Source organism: Myxocyprinus asiaticus, chromosome 21 (genome assembly GCF_019703515.2).
Source record: "Myxocyprinus asiaticus isolate MX2 ecotype Aquarium Trade chromosome 21, UBuf_Myxa_2, whole genome shotgun sequence".
Classification (NCBI taxonomy): domain Eukaryota; kingdom Metazoa; phylum Chordata; class Actinopteri; order Cypriniformes; family Catostomidae; genus Myxocyprinus; species Myxocyprinus asiaticus.
The window spans coordinates 41,117,683-41,136,013 of record NC_059364.1 but is presented as its reverse complement, the minus strand read 5'-3'; the positions used below and the strand labels follow the sequence as shown (position 1 = coordinate 41,136,013).

At 39.7% G+C, this 18,331-nt stretch overlaps 1 protein-coding gene across 1 annotated transcript in view; it reads left to right on the top strand.

Annotated features, from left to right (window-relative positions):
- LOC127412503 (cAMP and cAMP-inhibited cGMP 3',5'-cyclic phosphodiesterase 10A-like) overlaps positions 1-7,331 on the top strand; it is a 127,092-nt gene extending 119,761 nt beyond the window's left edge. The window contains 3 exon segments of the mRNA XM_051648961.1: positions 980-1,076; positions 1,078-1,112; positions 1,114-7,331. Of these exon segments, the coding sequence (XP_051504921.1) occupies positions 980-1,076; positions 1,078-1,112; positions 1,114-1,231 (250 nt within the window). The 3' untranslated portion in view covers positions 1,232-7,331.
- Positions 7,332-18,331: the final 11,000 nt, after the last annotated feature.

Below are 18,331 nucleotides of genomic sequence, written 5' to 3'. Positions count from 1 at the left end.
TTTTTTCTGAGGTCTTGGCTGATTTCTTTTGATTTTTCAGTGATGTCAAGCAAAGAGGCACTGAGTTTAAGGTAGGCCCTAAAATACATCCACAGGTACACCTCCAATTCAGTACACCTCCTATCAGAAGGTAATTAGCTAATTGCCTAAAGGCTTGACATCATTTTCTGGAATTTTCCAAGCTGCTTAAAGGCACAGGTAACTTAGTGTATGTAAATTCTGACCCACTTTAATTGTGATATAGTCAATTAAAAGTGAAACAATCTGTCTGTAAACAATTGTTGGAAAAATTACTAATTAAGTAGATGTCCAAAACGACTTGCCAGAACTATAGTTTGCTAATATTAAATCTGTGGAGTGGTTAAAAAATGAGTTTTAATGTCTTCAACCTAAGTGTTAATGTTTCTCAAATTGGTGCTATTTTAGTGCATTTCTTGTGGAAGGCTTTGTTTGGAACATGTTAATAAAGCATTATATTGTTACATATTGTTTTGTTTTGTTTTCTTTCCTAAGATTGAAATAAATACATTTTGACAAGAAATAATTATATATAGTGTCAAATTTCAGCACTTTCAAAATCTGTGATTAATCACGATTAACTACAAAAAAAAATTATGCAATTAATTTCAATAAAATTTTTGAATCAACTGACAGCACTAATATGTGTGTGTGTGTGTGTGTGTGTGTGTGTGTGTGTGTGTGTGTGTGTATGTGTGTGCGTGTGTGTGCGTGTGTATGTGTGTGCGTGTGTGTGTGCGTGCGTGCGTGCGTGTGTGGATCTCATTGCATTATATAACAAAATATCAAAGCAAGTAGCATTTATTTTAAGGAAGGATTGCACAAGCACACCTTTCAAGCAAATCATTTCACAAAAGGAAATTTGGCTTCATACACCCACTAAATATCACCCTTTTTGGCTAAACAGAAAGATGATGTTTGACAAACACAGCAATTTAAAGTTGTGATTGTGTGTTTGCAGGGAAAACTTGGCCCAATGGGAACGAATTGTGCAAGGAGAGGACATCTCAACGTGGGCGTCCACCGAGGAGGCTGAACTGAGCGAGACATCAGACAGTGGACCAGTCAGAGTGGACAACTGAATCTGTGGTACCTAACACAGCAACACCTACACCCTGCCAGAGACACTGGACTTCCTGTGGACAGTCCCACATCATGCAGAGACAGGAGGAAGCAAAGATGGCAGGCGGGGAAGGACACATTAAGAAAATAAACAAAACATAATGTTACCTCAGTAGGTGACAGAGGCGTACACTGATGACATCAGGGCATCGTTGTTGTCTGGCACTCAATTCTGCTCTGTGTGGGAATCTTTCGGCAAAATGGACGTCATTATTGTCAGGTCGCTTTTGCATATTTTAGATGATTATTTTTTTTGTGTTTTTTTTTAATCAGCTTATTTTGCGGTCTTACAATTAAAGAGGCCTTAAAATACGAACCTGAGTTACGATCCAATGACTCGTAACTAGAAGACGGTTCGAGTAGTTTAAAATGGTACTTTATGTCCTGCTGTGGTCAAAAAGTTGTACGCAAAGCTACTTGAATGGTTCAAGAGGGACACAAGGAATGTTTAGTCAAACTTAAAGTGCATGTGGCACGGTAAACCCACCACTCTGGTGGTCTGCTGAAGGTTTTCTATAATACTTTGAGCAAAAATGTTTTGCAGTACTTGAAAGAAGAAATACAGCTTAATTTGTGTGGAGTTGAAAACAAAAATCCCCCACAGCACATCCGTCCAAAGCAAAGAGCTTCTGTGATGCCATAAGTTATTTGAGTCACATGCAGGCCACAGCACTCTCTGCTGATTCTACCATCCTGATAAGAAGATCAGCTTTAACCTGTCACTTTAACTCTTAACATTACTGATTTTAAAGAGGTCATATCATAAGGAATCAAATTTTCCTTGATCTTTTGAGATAAAAGTGCATGATGTACTTTAAAAACTATGATACGATTATTCTTAAACACCAAAAGAACTAAGAATAAGAGTAAAATGTCGAAAATATGTGCTGTTTCTGACTGTGTGTAGCACCTGCCGCTCTGCATATCCTTCTGAAGAATCCCTTAGAAATGAGTGACTGAAGTGTATTTAAACAAGATCCCTGATCATTTCAATCTCATTTTAACAGTTTGTGTGACACATTTCAATTTGTTTTGTGAAACTGTCACACTGTAATCCAGTAATAAAAAGACTGTTATTGAAAGATAGTGCAGTTTCAAATATTAGACCCGACAGCAATCCCGCAGCTTGCAGGTGAGTGAAGCAAAATATTGTTGTAAAGTGAAGAGGATGATTTCATAAAAGACCTAAAGACACAGCAGCAAAAAAACAGCTTGTTTAATTCTAAGAGTCTGAGTGGGGTATGACTTTTTTGAAAAATATAAATACAATTTTTATTAACATTATAAGTTGACCTCATGAGAAAATAAAATGATATGACCCCTTTAAATCATTGTAAGAAAAAAACTGAGTGTGCATACAGTCACTGAAAACAGAAACAGAGTCATTGATAATTGTTTTTGTGGTCCATTGCCTAAATATCAGACAGGAGATAAGGTCACGTCCACACTAACATCTTGTTTTCCACGTTTTGGCCTTCCGTCCACACTGAGTCTGTTTTTGACAGCAAAAACTGAGCTTTTCGAAACGCTCTCCCAAGTGGATACATTTAAAAAGCCGTCTTTGCGTTGTAGTGAGGACAGGGAAGATGGAAATATCTGAAAACGATGATGTATTTATTGTCATGTGACGTAGTCACGTGATCCATTCAGCCCAAAACAGTCAAGATGGCTGCCCACATTGTAGCGGCATTATTGTGCCTGTTATTCACTTTGAGAGCATTGTTAAAGGTAAAAGCTACTTTGTACAGCCTTCACAATTCATTCCTTCAAAGGCGGAGTGAAATTGACTCGGAATTGCTGTCCTGCAACGAAACACAAGGACAATTAAGTTTCAGCCCGTACATGGAACGGCAGTTTTTCACATGCGCAGTAAGGGTATTTAAGAGTTTTAATACATTTTAGTGTGGACATGAAACCTTTGAAAAACGCTTGAAAATGGCAGTGTGGACAGAGAGCGTTTCGAAAATGAAAGTGCTATTTTCAAATGTATACGGATTAATGTGGACGTAGCCTAAAATGTATAAAATAATTCTGCCAACTAGATATGCAAATGTGATCACAGACATGTAAAAAATCAACAGATATTATCAGCCTGGTCTCATGAAAACTAAGTTTGCAAAATTACATTACGTGGTTCATTACACGTATCGCGACAGTTACGAGGTGAAATGTCCTCTGTGTGGCGCTAAAAGGGAGTTACATTTTCTACCAAACAGATGAGATTTTTTTGGTTAATGCTCTATGTTAAGGATGTCCTGAAACTGGAATCGGAGTGGGGTATGATAACGTGCTCATTTACTTGTACTTGTAAAAATACTCCAATACCAAAAACCGATACCATCTTACATACGAAAGTCATTATGAAAACATACAGCACACAAATTAAAACCACGTTATGTCCTAGTGTGATTATTAAACCGTTGATATTTAATATATAGTTTCCATTATCTGCACACTTCAAAGTGAATATGTGGAGCCGGTGCTGTGCCGACACCAGTTGCTCATACACAGAAAACACGATCATAAGTGCTAATTCACTTTGTAGCACAAGGCACATACAGACTACATATTTATTTAATTATAGCAGACTTTTATGGTTTAATAATCACTTGTTGATGAGAGAGGTCAACAGAGAATGGCCAGACTGGTTCGAGCTGACAGAAAGGCTACAGTTACTCAGATAACCACTCTGTACAATTGTAGTGAACAAAATAGCATCTCTGAATGCACAACATGTTGAACCTTGAGGCAGATGGGCTACAATAGCAGAAGACAACATCCGGCACTTTATTAGGACCATAGTGTTCTTAATAAAGTGCTTATTGAGTGTATATCACTAATGTATAGTTATATTCATTGTAATACTACTACTACTAGTAATAATAATAATAATAATAATAATAATAAATCAGTAGTAATTGTAATATATTTAAGCATTAAGAAATATCTCACATCTGTGATGCTTTGTTACACAGCAAATTATTTGACAAAAATAACTCCAGTGTTGTATTTTGGATTGTGCTGTGAGGTTCTGTATGAAAGCATTTCATTTGATAAAAATAATACAATATTATGTTTAAAATTAATTGTTCTCTTTTCATTTGATTAAAGTTTTAATGAATACATTTATTTAAACACCATTTTGAAGCTAAAATTAAAATAAACTGTTGATATGGAATTCAGAAAAAAAAAAGAAAACGGGTATCGGACTCAGTATCGGTGAGTACAGAAAAGGAAGTATCAGTACTCGTATTCGTTCTCCAAACAATTGTATCAGGACATCCCTACTCTATAGTTTTAAATGAACAAAACCGACTTACCTACTTTAAAACCTAAACCTAACCGATAATGTAATAAAAGCACATGTAAAATGAAAAACGCTGAAGCAACCGCAATATTTTGTGTCGCTTCTATGACACTTTTGACTCACTTGTCGACTCGCATTCTCTTCAGGACTCGTACCCAGGTCCTTTGCATCACAAGTGCAACAGTCTATCAGTTGAGCTACTGCGCAATTTGAACAAGCTTGTAAACTGGATTGATTAGGTAATGCAAACAGGACTGGATCTAGGGGGGTGCTGGGGTGGGCTTTGACCCCCTAAATTATCCATATGCCTCCCCAAGCACAAGTAAAGCAAAGGGTTGAATTGTATCATCATGGCGCTAACCCTAAACCTAATGAAATGTGCTGGAATTGAAGACGCGCACACAAAAAACTCCCCCCACCCCCATCGATGCCCCCCAGTCATATGATATTGCCCCCCTAATGTAACCGTTCTACTGTAGATCCGGGCCTGAATGCAAATGTTGAAAAGTATCGCCTAATTAGCAATGCACTATAGTCAAAGTGTTTTTATGTCATAAAATAGCATTGTGTGAGGAACAGAACAAAAGTAAGTGTTTATGAACTGTCGATTTAATCTGTCGATTTAATCATAATTTGTGTTTAAGGGGAAAAAAAATAATTGTTGTTGTAGCTCCTGTTGTGTTCATTTTACCAGAAAACTGCCGCGATACGTACAATGTTTTGCTAAAAATGTAGGTATAGTAACGTGAGTCTATGAGACCAGGTTGGATATTATGAAACAATTTCTGCTTAATAATTATTTTCCCCAAATGATCATTTTTATTATTGTAGGCACGACAAATCACTTTCGACCTTTTATTTCCCCGTGCATCACTGTCCTAGTCTGTCAACTGATACAATAATAAGCAAGAGATTAATGGCTGAAAATGTTGGGGAGAAAAGATGACAATTACTATTGATTCATGTCCCCTGTGTAAATATGTTAAAAAAACACTGCCTACTTCAAATAGTCCAGTTATGTGGCAAATAACTGACCCTTCGCTAAGCCCTGCCTTAAAAACATAACTGATCAATCATTCCTTAGCAACTGTTCCCATCTGACATATTATCAGAAAAGCTTTTGCTCTTTTCTAATACATGTCTATGGAAGTCCTGTATGTTTGGATAGTTTTAAACAAAAATGATAGAAACAGGCCAACGTAGCTGATACCAGAGGAAAACATACAGTGTGTTTTCCATTTTCTTGTCTTTTTAAAAGCGTTTCAAATTTTGTGTACAAGCATCTACTAAACATTTTAAAAAGAGCAGATTTACACACATTTGAAATCATCTCAAACACATCTGCTGAATGTCCTTTTGACATCCGAGAGGAAATTTCTTATAGACGTTTTGCAGATGAGCAAACAGTCTAAAAATATGTCTTCCAGATGAAAGCACACATTCATTGATTATGCGTTTATGCCTCTCATCCACACTAGAGTGTTTTTCGAAAAAGCTCTCCATAACTACATACTTTGGAAAACCATGACTTTAGGAAACTGAAAGCAGTGTTTTCAAATCAAAACGGATCAGTGTGGATGTAGTCTAACAATGCTTTGCAATGTCACACTTTATTCCAACCTGCATAAGAATAGCATCCATTCCACTTACAATCCATTCAACATACCACATTTTGAGCACATTTTTCCTGAAAATCGACAACAATTAATTCCAATGAGATGTTTTTCAAAACGTGTCTGAGCCTACAACAGTAACCAAGGGGGCAGAGCTTAGCAAAGAGTCAATTCAAGTGTTCAAAATGTTGAGAGGGACCAAATGTAAACATTTAAGAGTCTTCTATTGAAACCCCCAATGTAATCAACCACACATTTGAATAATGAGGGGGACATGCCCCCATCAATGTCTATTTGTGGCTGCAGATCTGGGTCAATTGAAAATGCATACTTTGGAAATAGAATCTTTAGATCATTAATGGTCAAGCTGACTTAAAATAGCTGCATCCCTAGAAAATGTTTGTTATAATCAATATAATGCCTTAGTTTGAAATGCCTAGTATTTGTTTCATTTGTCTGTTTGTTTTTTACCTGTAAGAGGCATGTGCAGACCCTGCAGACAGTGATGGAGCTCTGGCTGACTGCAGGACTGCTGAGTGAATGTAGTCAATACTGTCACAAACTGCTTCAAGATGCCTGTTAGTTTTTAAGTGTACCAAAGCAGTGCATCGTCAGATAGGGAATGTTAAACATGGCTTCCAGTGGTTGTGTGTCAGTATGCACACTATGTGTTGAGAGAGAATGAGTTTGTAAGCTACATTCTAATGGTGCTATCTTAGGCAGGCATGCACTTTTTGATCCTGTGTGCATGTGAGTATGCTGTATGTCCATGTGTGTGTGTGTGTGTGTGTGTGTGTGTGTGTGTGTGTGTGTGTGTGTGTGTGTGTGTGTGTGTGTGTGTGTGTGTGTGTGTGTGTGTGTGTGTGTTTGCTTGCTCTGGACTATTGCTACAACCCCCCCTACAGATTTGCGAGGATGTATACAGCACCACTCAACTCACCAAGATCATCCACAAACAATTGTCTTTCCTCTCATATGCACTATGTTTAGAGACTATGATAATTATTATTGTTATTAATAATATTGCTTCTATTATTATTATTGCCACAATTATTGATTATTATCATTGTTATTTTGTTAGTTAATTTTTAAATTAACTTATATTTTTTATACAAAAAGTTTAGCATTTTTTTTTGTACAGAACAAATTGTACATTGTGGGGAAGAAAATGGTCATTTAGAGCCACTGCATACTGTTGCCCGAGATAAATGTCTCAACTCTAAATGTAAGAGCAGTAATTACTTTTATTAAATATTTCTGACAAATGAAAACTGTGTAGAATTTATTTTGTGAATTTTAATATTTATTTTTTTTACATGTAAAGTTTAAAGCAACCATTTTTGGCATGGAACGAATAGTGTTGCTTGTACTTTGATCTCAAAAAGTATTTGGACACTTAAGTCACACTTGTCAATTATACATTTAATTGCATTTGAAAACAAAATATCAAAGCAAGTGGCATCTGCAAACAAAAGTTGTTGTGTTTTGCTCAGCACTAACTTTACTTTTCATAGCCATTTTTGCAATTCAACCATCTAGTTTTAAATGTGATTTTTAGTGGATGTGTGAAGTCAGTTCCCCTTAAGTTCACACAGGTGTCCTAGCAGAGTAACCACATGTGTAGTTCATCACATAAACTATGAACATGTTCCACTAACATTTGACAATCAGAACGTTTCTTCATTTTGAAAAGTCTGTCTATTGTTTTATCATTTCAAACCTATCAAACTTTTTTTTGGTGAAAATGCTTGAAACGTATGCTTGTGCTTTATTCTTTAAAATGAATTCCTCTTAATTGTGCAATGGCATTCATACAATTCTAAGTGTGGCTTAACTGTCCAAATATTTTGGGGGACACTGTTAATGATGCACATTATGTTCTAACAATGGGATATTTATCCCTTTTGAGTTTCTGACAGGAAATAGTTCTAATAACAAAAATAAAAAGAAATTTTGAAGGGAAAAAAAAAAAGGGAAATGTTGCCATATTGCAACATTGTTCCAAAAGCTAGTTTTTCTTAAAAATTATACATTTCTCATTAAATCAAATGAACATTTCTTAAATGAATTGATGTATTTATACACTTGGAACTCCTACAAACTAAAGCAGAATGAATCATTATCATGCATTCTTAAATATTGTTAATTATCAATGTCATTTTCACTGTCACTGAGCTAACGGTGCACTCTTCTTGCCCTTTCAATTAAACATTGCCATGTTCATTTTTGTCTGAAAGAAGAAATACAAATCATAATTGTGTTATTTATGCATAAATCTCATGATATTATGCTAAACACTTCCAGATAAATGAATAAATGCCATAGTATAATTGATGCAACTGTCCATAAACATTTTCAGTGAGAAAAGGCATTAGTGCAGTTCCATTGTAGTACAGCGTTACCATTGTGGACAGCATTGCAATATGGGGGTCAATATTCATATTTTCTCAATTTTCGGTAAAACTATGTTACATAAGGTTGATTGGTTAACTACTAAATCGAATTAAATTATAAAAGATGCAGAAAAAACTCCAGCAGGTGTATCCCCTGTAAGGGTGAATTCAGAAAAAAGGAGTAGAAAATCAAAGGTCATGTGGTTTAAAATCTAATGGCTTGAGTTTTGCATCTTTTGAAAAGGAAGATGACCTACAGTTCTAATCAAAACGCTTCTCATGTTGGTATCTACCGCCCCCTATTGGCTCACTAAGTTGGTGATGCTGACATACTCCCTATTTAATAAAATTTATATTTTACAGAATCAAATAAGCAAAAAGTCACTGAGCTTTTTCTACGCATGCACAGAGAGAATATATAATGTGAATAAAATCATGTTCAACACACTTTGCCCTTAATTCATAAACAACTGTCGTAGATTGGCTGTACATCATTGCTGGGCAGCCGGCAGTAGATCCTCTTCAAGACTTGTCAGATGCATCTCATAGGCCTTTGTCACCATATTTCTGTTAGCTATTGTACAGACATACACAACAGAGTTGTTCATGCAGCAAGTGTCCAGAACTTTCATGTGAATCTCTAGGCCTACAGCAAGTAAATAGGTTACTTATATTTTATTCTGATCTTTTCAGTTAAGCCAACAAAACTGTGGTAGAGTGTTTTCCAGTCCTGGTCCTGGAGTACCAACACTGCACATTTAGGATGTCTCCCTTATTTCACACAGTTTAGGTCTTGGAGCCTCTTCTAACAAGCTGATGAGCTGAATCAAGTGTGTTTATTAGGGAGACATAGCAGCCCATGACCACAGAAATGGGTGGGGCATATTTTGCAGTGGGAGCTTTAGTTTATGAATAAACACTGCTTTTTCTTTTACATTATTCAACTCGTTCAATTCATTATACATAACATAATGAACTATTTACATGCAATTATACGTTTCCTCATTATAAAAAAACTAAATGCTTTAATAATAATAACAATCATCATTTTAAATCAGTAAGTTTTAGTAAATAGGTTCACCGTAGACATTTTTCAAATAACATACACACATTACTGTCCCCTTGCAAAATCAGAATGAAAAGGTAAATATTGGAAAAATTACATTTTATTTAGTGTACACAGTGCCAAGGCTTTTGAAATAAATTTTTTCGTCACACAATACATACAATGTCTTATCACCTACCCTTATCTTTTGATTTCCAAACTATTTTTATGTCTGGCTTGTCAAGACCAAGTTGTTTGGCCAATTTGCCTGAATTTGCAATAGAAACGACACGCTGTTACACACCCATCTGCAATCTATCACAAGCCAGTTACGTTACAAGCTGCCACATTCAAATTGGCTTTTGCGCCGACACAGGCTGCGCTAGTAAAGCGGCTGTGATATATATTTGCTCAAACAGTTACTCATACAGTCTTTTAAACCACAGAATAAGTTTATTTTATATACATACATCCAACTCGTCACCAAAGTACCACAATAAAAAGTTTACATCTCTTATATGCACAGTCAATACATCAAACACAATCTTCCTCTGATGCATGCTGCCATTTGTTTACGTTAGTATAGGTTGTCATTCGTCAAATAAACAGCTGCTCAAAGAGTCTTTTCAAAAACATAATATGTTTATTTTATGTAACATACAGCCTAATTGTCACCAGAGTACCACGATAACCATTCACAGCTTGTCATCATATCTAAACGTGATCTTCCCATGCATGCAGCCACGTCTGCTGATTAGGTGCAGATGCGGTTTTCATTCACACAAACAGCAACTCAAACAGTGTTTTCAGGCATATAATACATTTGTTTTCTGAAACAGACAGCCAAACTATCACAAAAGCACCATGATAACAGTTTAAAACTTGTACACTCAGTGAAAACATGCTGATCAAGTGCAATTTTCCAATGCACGCAGCCAAGTCTGTTTACATTAGCACTTGTCACACACACACACACACACACATGTTGGTGCGGCTATCCTTATGAGGACTTTTCCTAGACATAATGATTTTTATACAGTACGAGCTATAGATTCTATCCCCTAACCCTAACCCTCACAAAAAACTTTCTGCATTTTTATATTTTCAATAAAACATAGTTTAATATGTTTTTTAAGCGATTTGAATTATGGGGACTCCAGAAATGACCTCAAAAACATCCTGGTTACTTTCGTAACCTCCGTTCCCTGATGGAGGGAACAAGACGTTGTGTCGACGTAGTGATACTAGGGGTCACTCTTGGGAGCCTGAGACACCTCTGGCCTTTGATAAAAGGCCAATAAAAATTGGCGAGTGGTATTTGCATGCCACTCCCCCAGACATACGGGTATAAAAGGAGCTGGTATGCAACCACTCATTCAGGTTTTATGCTGAGGAGCCGAGACAAGGTCCGGCCATTTCAGCGGGTAGTTCAGTGTTGTGGCAGGAGGGACACAACGTCTCGTTCCCTCCATCAGAGAACGGAGGTTATGAAAGTAACCATGATGTTCCCTATCTGTCACTCAGTCTGGCTTGTGAACTTTCATGTGAATCTCTAGGCCTACAGCAAGTAAACAGGTTATTTATATTTTATTCTGATCTTTTCAGTTAAGCCAACAAAACTGTGGTAGAGTGTTTCCCAGTCCTGGTCCTGGAGTACCAACACTGCACATTTAGGATGTCTCCCTTATTTCACACAGTTTAGGTCTTGGAGCCTCTTCTAACAAGCTGATGAGCTGAATCAAGTGTGTTTATTAGGGAGACATAGCAGCCCATGACCACAGAAATGGGTGGGGCATATTTTGCAGTGGGAGCTTTAGTTTATGAATAAACACTGCTTTTTCTTTTACATTATTCAACTCGTTCAATTCATTATACATAACATAATGAACTATTTACATGCAATTATACGTTTCCTCATTATAAAAAACTAAATGCTTTAATAATAATAACGATCATCATTTTAAATCAGTAAGTTTTAGTAAATAGGTTCACCATAGACATTTTTCAAATAACGTACATTACTGTCCCCTTGCAAAATTAGAATGAAAAGGTAAATATTGGAAACATTACATTTTATTTAGTGTACACAGTGCCAAGGCTTTTGAAATAAATTTTTTCGTCATACAATACATACAATGTCTTATCACCTACCCTTATCTTTTGATTTCCAAACTATTTTCATGTCTGGCTTGTCAAGACCAAGTTGTTTGGCCAATTTGCCTGAATTTGCAATAGAAACGACACGCTGTTACACACCCATCTGCAATCTATCACAAGCCAGTTACGTTACAAGCTGCCTGCGATTTGAATTATGGGAACTCTAGAAATGACCTCAAAAACATCATGGTTACTTTCGTAACCTCCGTTCCCTGATGGAGGGAACGAGACATTGTGTCGATGTAATGACACTAAGGGTCACTCTTGGGAGCCTGAGACACCTCTGGCCTTTGATAAAAGGCCAATAAAAATTGGCGAGTGGTATTTGCATGCCACTCCCCCGAACATACGGGTATAAAAGGAGCTGGTATGCAGCCACTCATTCAGGTTTTATGCTGAGGAGTCGAGACAAGGTCTGGCCATTTCAGTGGGTAGTTCAGCGTTGTGGCAGGAGGGACACAATGTCTCGTTCCCTCCATCAGAGAACGGAGGTTACGAAAGTAACCATGACGTTCCCTATCTGTCACTCAGTCGACGTTGTGTTGATGAAGTGACACTAGGGGTCCCTATACAAAACGCTGCAACTGGCTGAACTGTGTTACGTGAACTGGCGGTGTGTGACGGGCAGACAACTGTGTGCCTCGTAGCCAGCGCACCAGGCCGACAAGTAACCTCCCCCAACATAGTTATGAGTGTCGAACGGCCCTTTGGGGACAAGTTGACTACCCAAAAGATAGAGACAGGCTAGCCCAGGTCTAGTCGGGGGGTATCCCTCCCAAGGGGAGGACACTGTGGAGACCACACCTCACCCAGAGAGAGGGGGGGGATATTTAAGTGGAAAATACGTCACATGGTCTTGCCGATCATGTGGAGAAGTCTCATGGTAGATCCTACCCAACAGGGGAGGAGTTACTACAAACATGGAGACTGTGGCAGAGGGGGCTCTGCCCAAGGAAGACGCAGTTTGCCAACAGGGAAACTAATTAGCGGAAGATATACATCACATGGGGTTACCTTACAGGGAACCGCCACATGCGGAGCACCTACCCCAGAACAGGGCTCTTAGTTAGCACGTGTACTGGGCCGGCAGCGAGTCTCTCCGAAAACTCGACTGCCACAGGGCTCGGAGGAAGTCAACCAGGGAACATAGATTGTGAACACTAGGGAATTAATGGCGCATGTCTTCAACTCAGAAGAGGTGAAAGGCGCTATGTGCAAGCGATAAACCCGGCCGGCTATCCCGGGCTTATCCGCTTGTATTGCGTGCCACTACCCAGGATGAAACTGGTTTCAACCGGAGGTTGTAGAACCTCGCAAGGTGTTGGGTGTTGCCCAGCCCGCTGCTCTGCAAATGTCTGTTAGAGAGGCACCCCTGGCCAGGGCCCAGGAGGCCGCTACACCCCTTGTAGAATGGGCTCGAAGCCCTACCAGGGGCGGCACGTCCTGGGAGTGATATGCCATAGCTATGGCATCAATGAGCCAGTGGGCGATCCTCTGCTTGGAGACAGTGCTTCCTTTCCGCTGTGCACCAAACCGGACAAAGAGCTGCTCAGAGATCCTAAAGCTCTGCGTACGATCCAAATAGATGCGTAAAGTGCACACCGGACACAGCAACAACAGAGCTGGGTCTGCCTCCTCCTGGGGCAGCGCTTGTAGGTTCACCACCTGGTCCCTAAAAGGGGTCGTGGGAACCTTGGGCACATAGCCCGATTGGGGTCTCAAGATCACGTGAGAGTAGCCCGGACTGAACTCCAGGCACGTTTCGCTGACAGAGAATTTTGCAGATCTCCTACCCTCTTGATGGAAGTGAGCGCAATCAGGAGGGCAGTCTTCAAGGAGTGCCTTAAGCTCAGCTGACTGCAAAGGCTCAAATGGGGCTCTCTGTAGACCCTGAAGAACTACAGAGAGGTCCCATGAGGGAACGAGGCATGGTCTGGAGGGGTTCAGCCTCCTGGCGCCTCTCAGGAACCTGATGATCAGGTCGTGCTTCCCTAAGGACTTACCATCCACTGTGTCGTGGTGTGCTGCTATAGCAGCAACGTACACCATCAAGGTGGAAGGGGACAGCCGCCCTTCCAACCTCTCCTGCAGGATGGCCCATCCATAAGCCGGCAGCTGTGTGCCCATTGCAAACAGTGCCCCAGCCCGTTTTGGAGGCGTCTGTCGTGACCACAACGCGCCTGGAGACCTGCTCTAGGGGAACGCCTGCCCGTAGAAACATGAGGTCAGTCCAAGGGCTGAAGAGGCGGTGACAGACCGGCGTGATTACCACACGATGTGTCCCGCGGCGCCATGCCCATCTCGGGACTCGAGTCTGAAGCCAGTGCTGAAGCGGTCTCATATGCATCAACCCGAGGGGGGTGGCCACCGCTGAGGATGCCATATGCCCCAGGAGCCTCTGAAAGAGTTTCAGTGGAACCGCTGTTTTCTTTTTGAACGCCTTCAAACAGGTCAGCACCAACTGTGCGCGCTGTGGTCCAACTCCAAACCGAGAAAAGAGATGCTCTGAACCGGGAGGAGCTTGCTCTTTTCCCAGTTGACCCGAAGCCCTAGTCGGCTGAGGTGCAAGAGCACCAGGTCCTTGTGTGCACACAACACATCACTAGAGCGAGATAGGATTAGCCAACCGTCGGGATAGTTGAGGACGCGAATGCCCACTTCCCTTAGGGCTGCCTCTGCGACCTTCATGAAGACACGAGGGAACAAGGACAGACCGAAAGGGAGGACCTTGTACTGATACTCTCCGCCTGCTCTCTGATCCTGTGCTTGAGAGCTCATCACTTTCGCAGGCTCCGAATAAGAGGTTGAACTCGATGTGAGACGATTAGGCGGACGCATCCGGAAGCCCGATCGGGGTAGAAGAGCGTGCTGGGGAATGGGAGGTCTGCGGGGGGATACCCGGCGGAGGCAGTCCCATTGGGGTCCCCAAATTGCCCCCAGTTCTAGCCGCGCTGGCCTCAAACCCGTAGGTAGAAGAACTGAGGCGGGGAGCCTCTGGGGTGGCTTGCTTTCTTATGAAGGTAAGCTGCAACCGCATCGTTGCCATGGACATGTTCTTGCAATGAGTACATGACCTATCCACGAATGCTGTCTCCGCGTGAGCAGTGCCCAGACACGAAAGACAATGAATGTTACCATCAGAAGGCAAGAGATAACGAGCGCAACCAGGAATAACACTCAAAGGAAAGGAATCTTTAAAAAGACATTCCGTGTGTGCCGCTCTTTTAGAGATATATACTCTTTTAGAGAAATATACTCTTTTATTTCTGCCGAAGTGCCCAGGGGCATTCTCTTCAGTGCACCAGTGCAGAGGAGGGAGAAGCCGCTGAAATGCGCCATCAGATCCAGCAGAGGTGAATGAACAGTCGTGGGAATTCAGCTCAGTGAGCATGACCGTTTGGCTCCGAAGAGAAAATCTGAATGAGTGGTTGCATACCAGCTCCTTTGATACCCGTATGTCCGGGGGAGTGGCATGCAAATACCACTCGCCAATTTTCATTGGCCTTTTATCAAAGACCAGAGGTGTACCCTTGTAGTTACCAGTTTGTAACCTAAAAAAATGTCCTCTTAAAACACCCAAACCCGCCCACACACACACACACACACACACAATGTCTGAGATGTCAAACAGTGCATAAGCAAACCGGACTGCTGATATTATTTGTTCATTTGTTTTTTACAGCTATAAAAAGGAAATAAATAAAACAAAGAAAGTACAGCAGACATAACCCATTTGTTCACATGTTTACTATATTATATACATTATTTTTTTATGACAAGAAATCAAAAATAACAATAAAATAAAATAAAAATACTCATCTACACTCTGTCCCCCCTCTACTGGCTGTGCAGTGTCACATGCAAAAATAACTCACTCCAGGGGGCACTGCAGAGGAATTTAGACCCTACTCATGCATTTTGAACACATTACAGGTTAACAAAAATCAAATCAAATCACTTTTTATTGTCACTCAACCACATACACAAGTGCAACAGTGGGTGAAAGTCTTGAGTGCAGTTCCGAGCAACATAGCAGTCATGACAGTGATGAGACATATACCAATTTACAATAAACAGATTTACATGTCACAATTTACATATCTAATATACACATAATTACACACAACACAATATACAAATAATAATATACAATGTACAGTATACAATACACACAATATAGAATATTGTACAGTATACAATACAAACAATATAGAATACACATACAATATAGAATACACATACAATATAGAATACACATTATACAATAAAAAATAGTACATATAGTATATATATAATGTACAGTAGGTTGTATTGTACTGTACTGACATTAATAAAATAACAAATTACATTATTAGGAGTTTATACTGTAGTATGGACCTATGTTTTCAAGTGGATGAACATTTAGATGGGGCTGTGCTCTGCCTGCCCATATAGACGAGCCGTGACTGGGGAGACATTCAAAATGTGTAGTGTTGACAGGAAAAGCCTCAGGTAGACGCTAGATTGACAAATGGACTGACTGACTAGTAGCTAGCTAGAAGACATGAGGGGTTCTTTTGACTCTGATTGTTGGTCCCATCCCATGACACCCAATTTGTGGCCCCTGCAATATCTTCTAGGCTTAGAAAAAAACCGTATTTTAGAGACATGGGGGTAACGCCATGGTTAACTGCATTATACGGCTTCCCCCAAAAAACATGTTTACTTCAATATACTATAGTAAAGCCCTGGCTAATTTTACTCTGATCAAACCTTTCTCTCAACTCTCCAACATTCAAAGTGACAAAATCACTGTGTGGAAATCAATCTTTGTATTCACTTTTATTTATTATTATAAGTAGTATTAAAGGAAACATTAATAGTAGAGACAGGAAACAGGATGGGAAAAAATTTGACAAAAGGTGGAATCGAACCCGGGTCGTCAGCATGAAAAAAAGAACATCTACACCATTAAACCACTCCACACCACTGCAATTACACTATGGCTGCAGTTAGTCTTCTATTTCTGGAGTGCAAATAGCTGTGCTGTGTAGCATGTATTATTTACACCTAGTGCAAATAGTCGCTCGGATAATGGCGATGATTATTATAAAATAAGAAACACACATTCATTAAGTTTAACATGTTTACATGTTATTTGCCACTAGATGCCGCTAACATTAAAGACAGCGGTGGGAAAAAGCTAATCTGTGACAGGGCAGGCTGAAGGGTTTCTGTATCTGGCACCAAAAGACATCTTAGGCAGGGGCGTAGATTCCGGGGGGGATGGGGGTATGTAACCCCCACAATAATCAAAACAAGCCATTACAACCCCCCCCCCCCCATTATTTATACCGTGATCAATGGAATCATGTAATGTTCAAACCAAATCTACACCCTTGATCTTAGGAGATATGACATTTGGACATCTGACACCATAAGAGAGAGAGAGAATCGAATGATAATTCGCATATCCACACAGCTCTGTGAGTAATTACTGAATGAGTTTATCAGTAAGTGCTTTTATAATGATCTACAAAGAAAGATATTGAACGAGTTAACTGAAGTGTGTGTATGGCTACATAAAGTGTTTACTTAAGCTTAGCTTTTGAAACACAAATTTATTTTTGTCTAATATCGATGGGCTTTAATGAAATAACAATGATTATATGGACGTAATGAGTAGTTTAACCGCATGCAGGGAACATTGTATATGAAGTCTTCCTTCAAATAAAGCATGAGTTCCCTTATCAGTTCAAGGCATCAGTATTGAATTAGCTTGATATTGAACAAAAGACTCACATATCGATTTTAAAATTAAGACTTTATTATACAGGCAACGAAAAGATAGAAATATCTATATGGAAGTTTACTTGAAGGACATATTAAGCTTGTTAAAGACTAATTATTGTGTGTTAAAGTGTATTAAAACCTGGTAGTCACATGTAGAATGTTAAGCTTCCATGTGCCGAGTTCAATTTGCTCTTCAAGCTGCGTTTATGATGTCACAAAGCTGCCACTGATTGAAGTTCTAGGAGAACATCTGTAAATAGGAGGAACCGGTAAAATTCTACCAAAGAAGATAGGGCTGCAACTCGGACACTGGACTACTTCACGGATTACTTGATGAGGACTGTGTCAGGAGTCATGGAGCTACATTGGCAACTTGACATGGTAAAAAAAAAAGAAAAAGTAATTAGTAAATGTATACACATTTACACACATATACATACATTAATAGGTGTTTATCTTATACTGTTAGTGTAACGATAGCCTGCTGGTAGGTAGCTGTACGATATGTGTGACGCTACAGGCTGTAGCCTTTAGCCTCCTTGTTAGCGCGGCCGCCTCCCATGCCGGAGATGTCAGTTCAAATCCCGCTCGGAGCAGATCAAGCAGGACCAGTTACATTAGCACAATTTTCTCAGTTTTTCTGTTTTCTTCCTTTTCCTGTTGGTGTTTGTATTCCTACTGGTTTCCCTTCAGTCATGGCAGGACATCACATCTCTTGCAGTCAGGTTTGAGCTTGCTGTGGTTTCACCTGGAGTAGACAGGAGAGTTTGCCTTCACTCATTCTCTCTCTACATATATCCCACATACAGTTGTTTTATATTGTTTGTATATTTTTGCATTGTTTCTCTGAGATGACTTATTATTGTTTTATTTTAACCTCATGAGACCCCTGCGTGACTGCTGT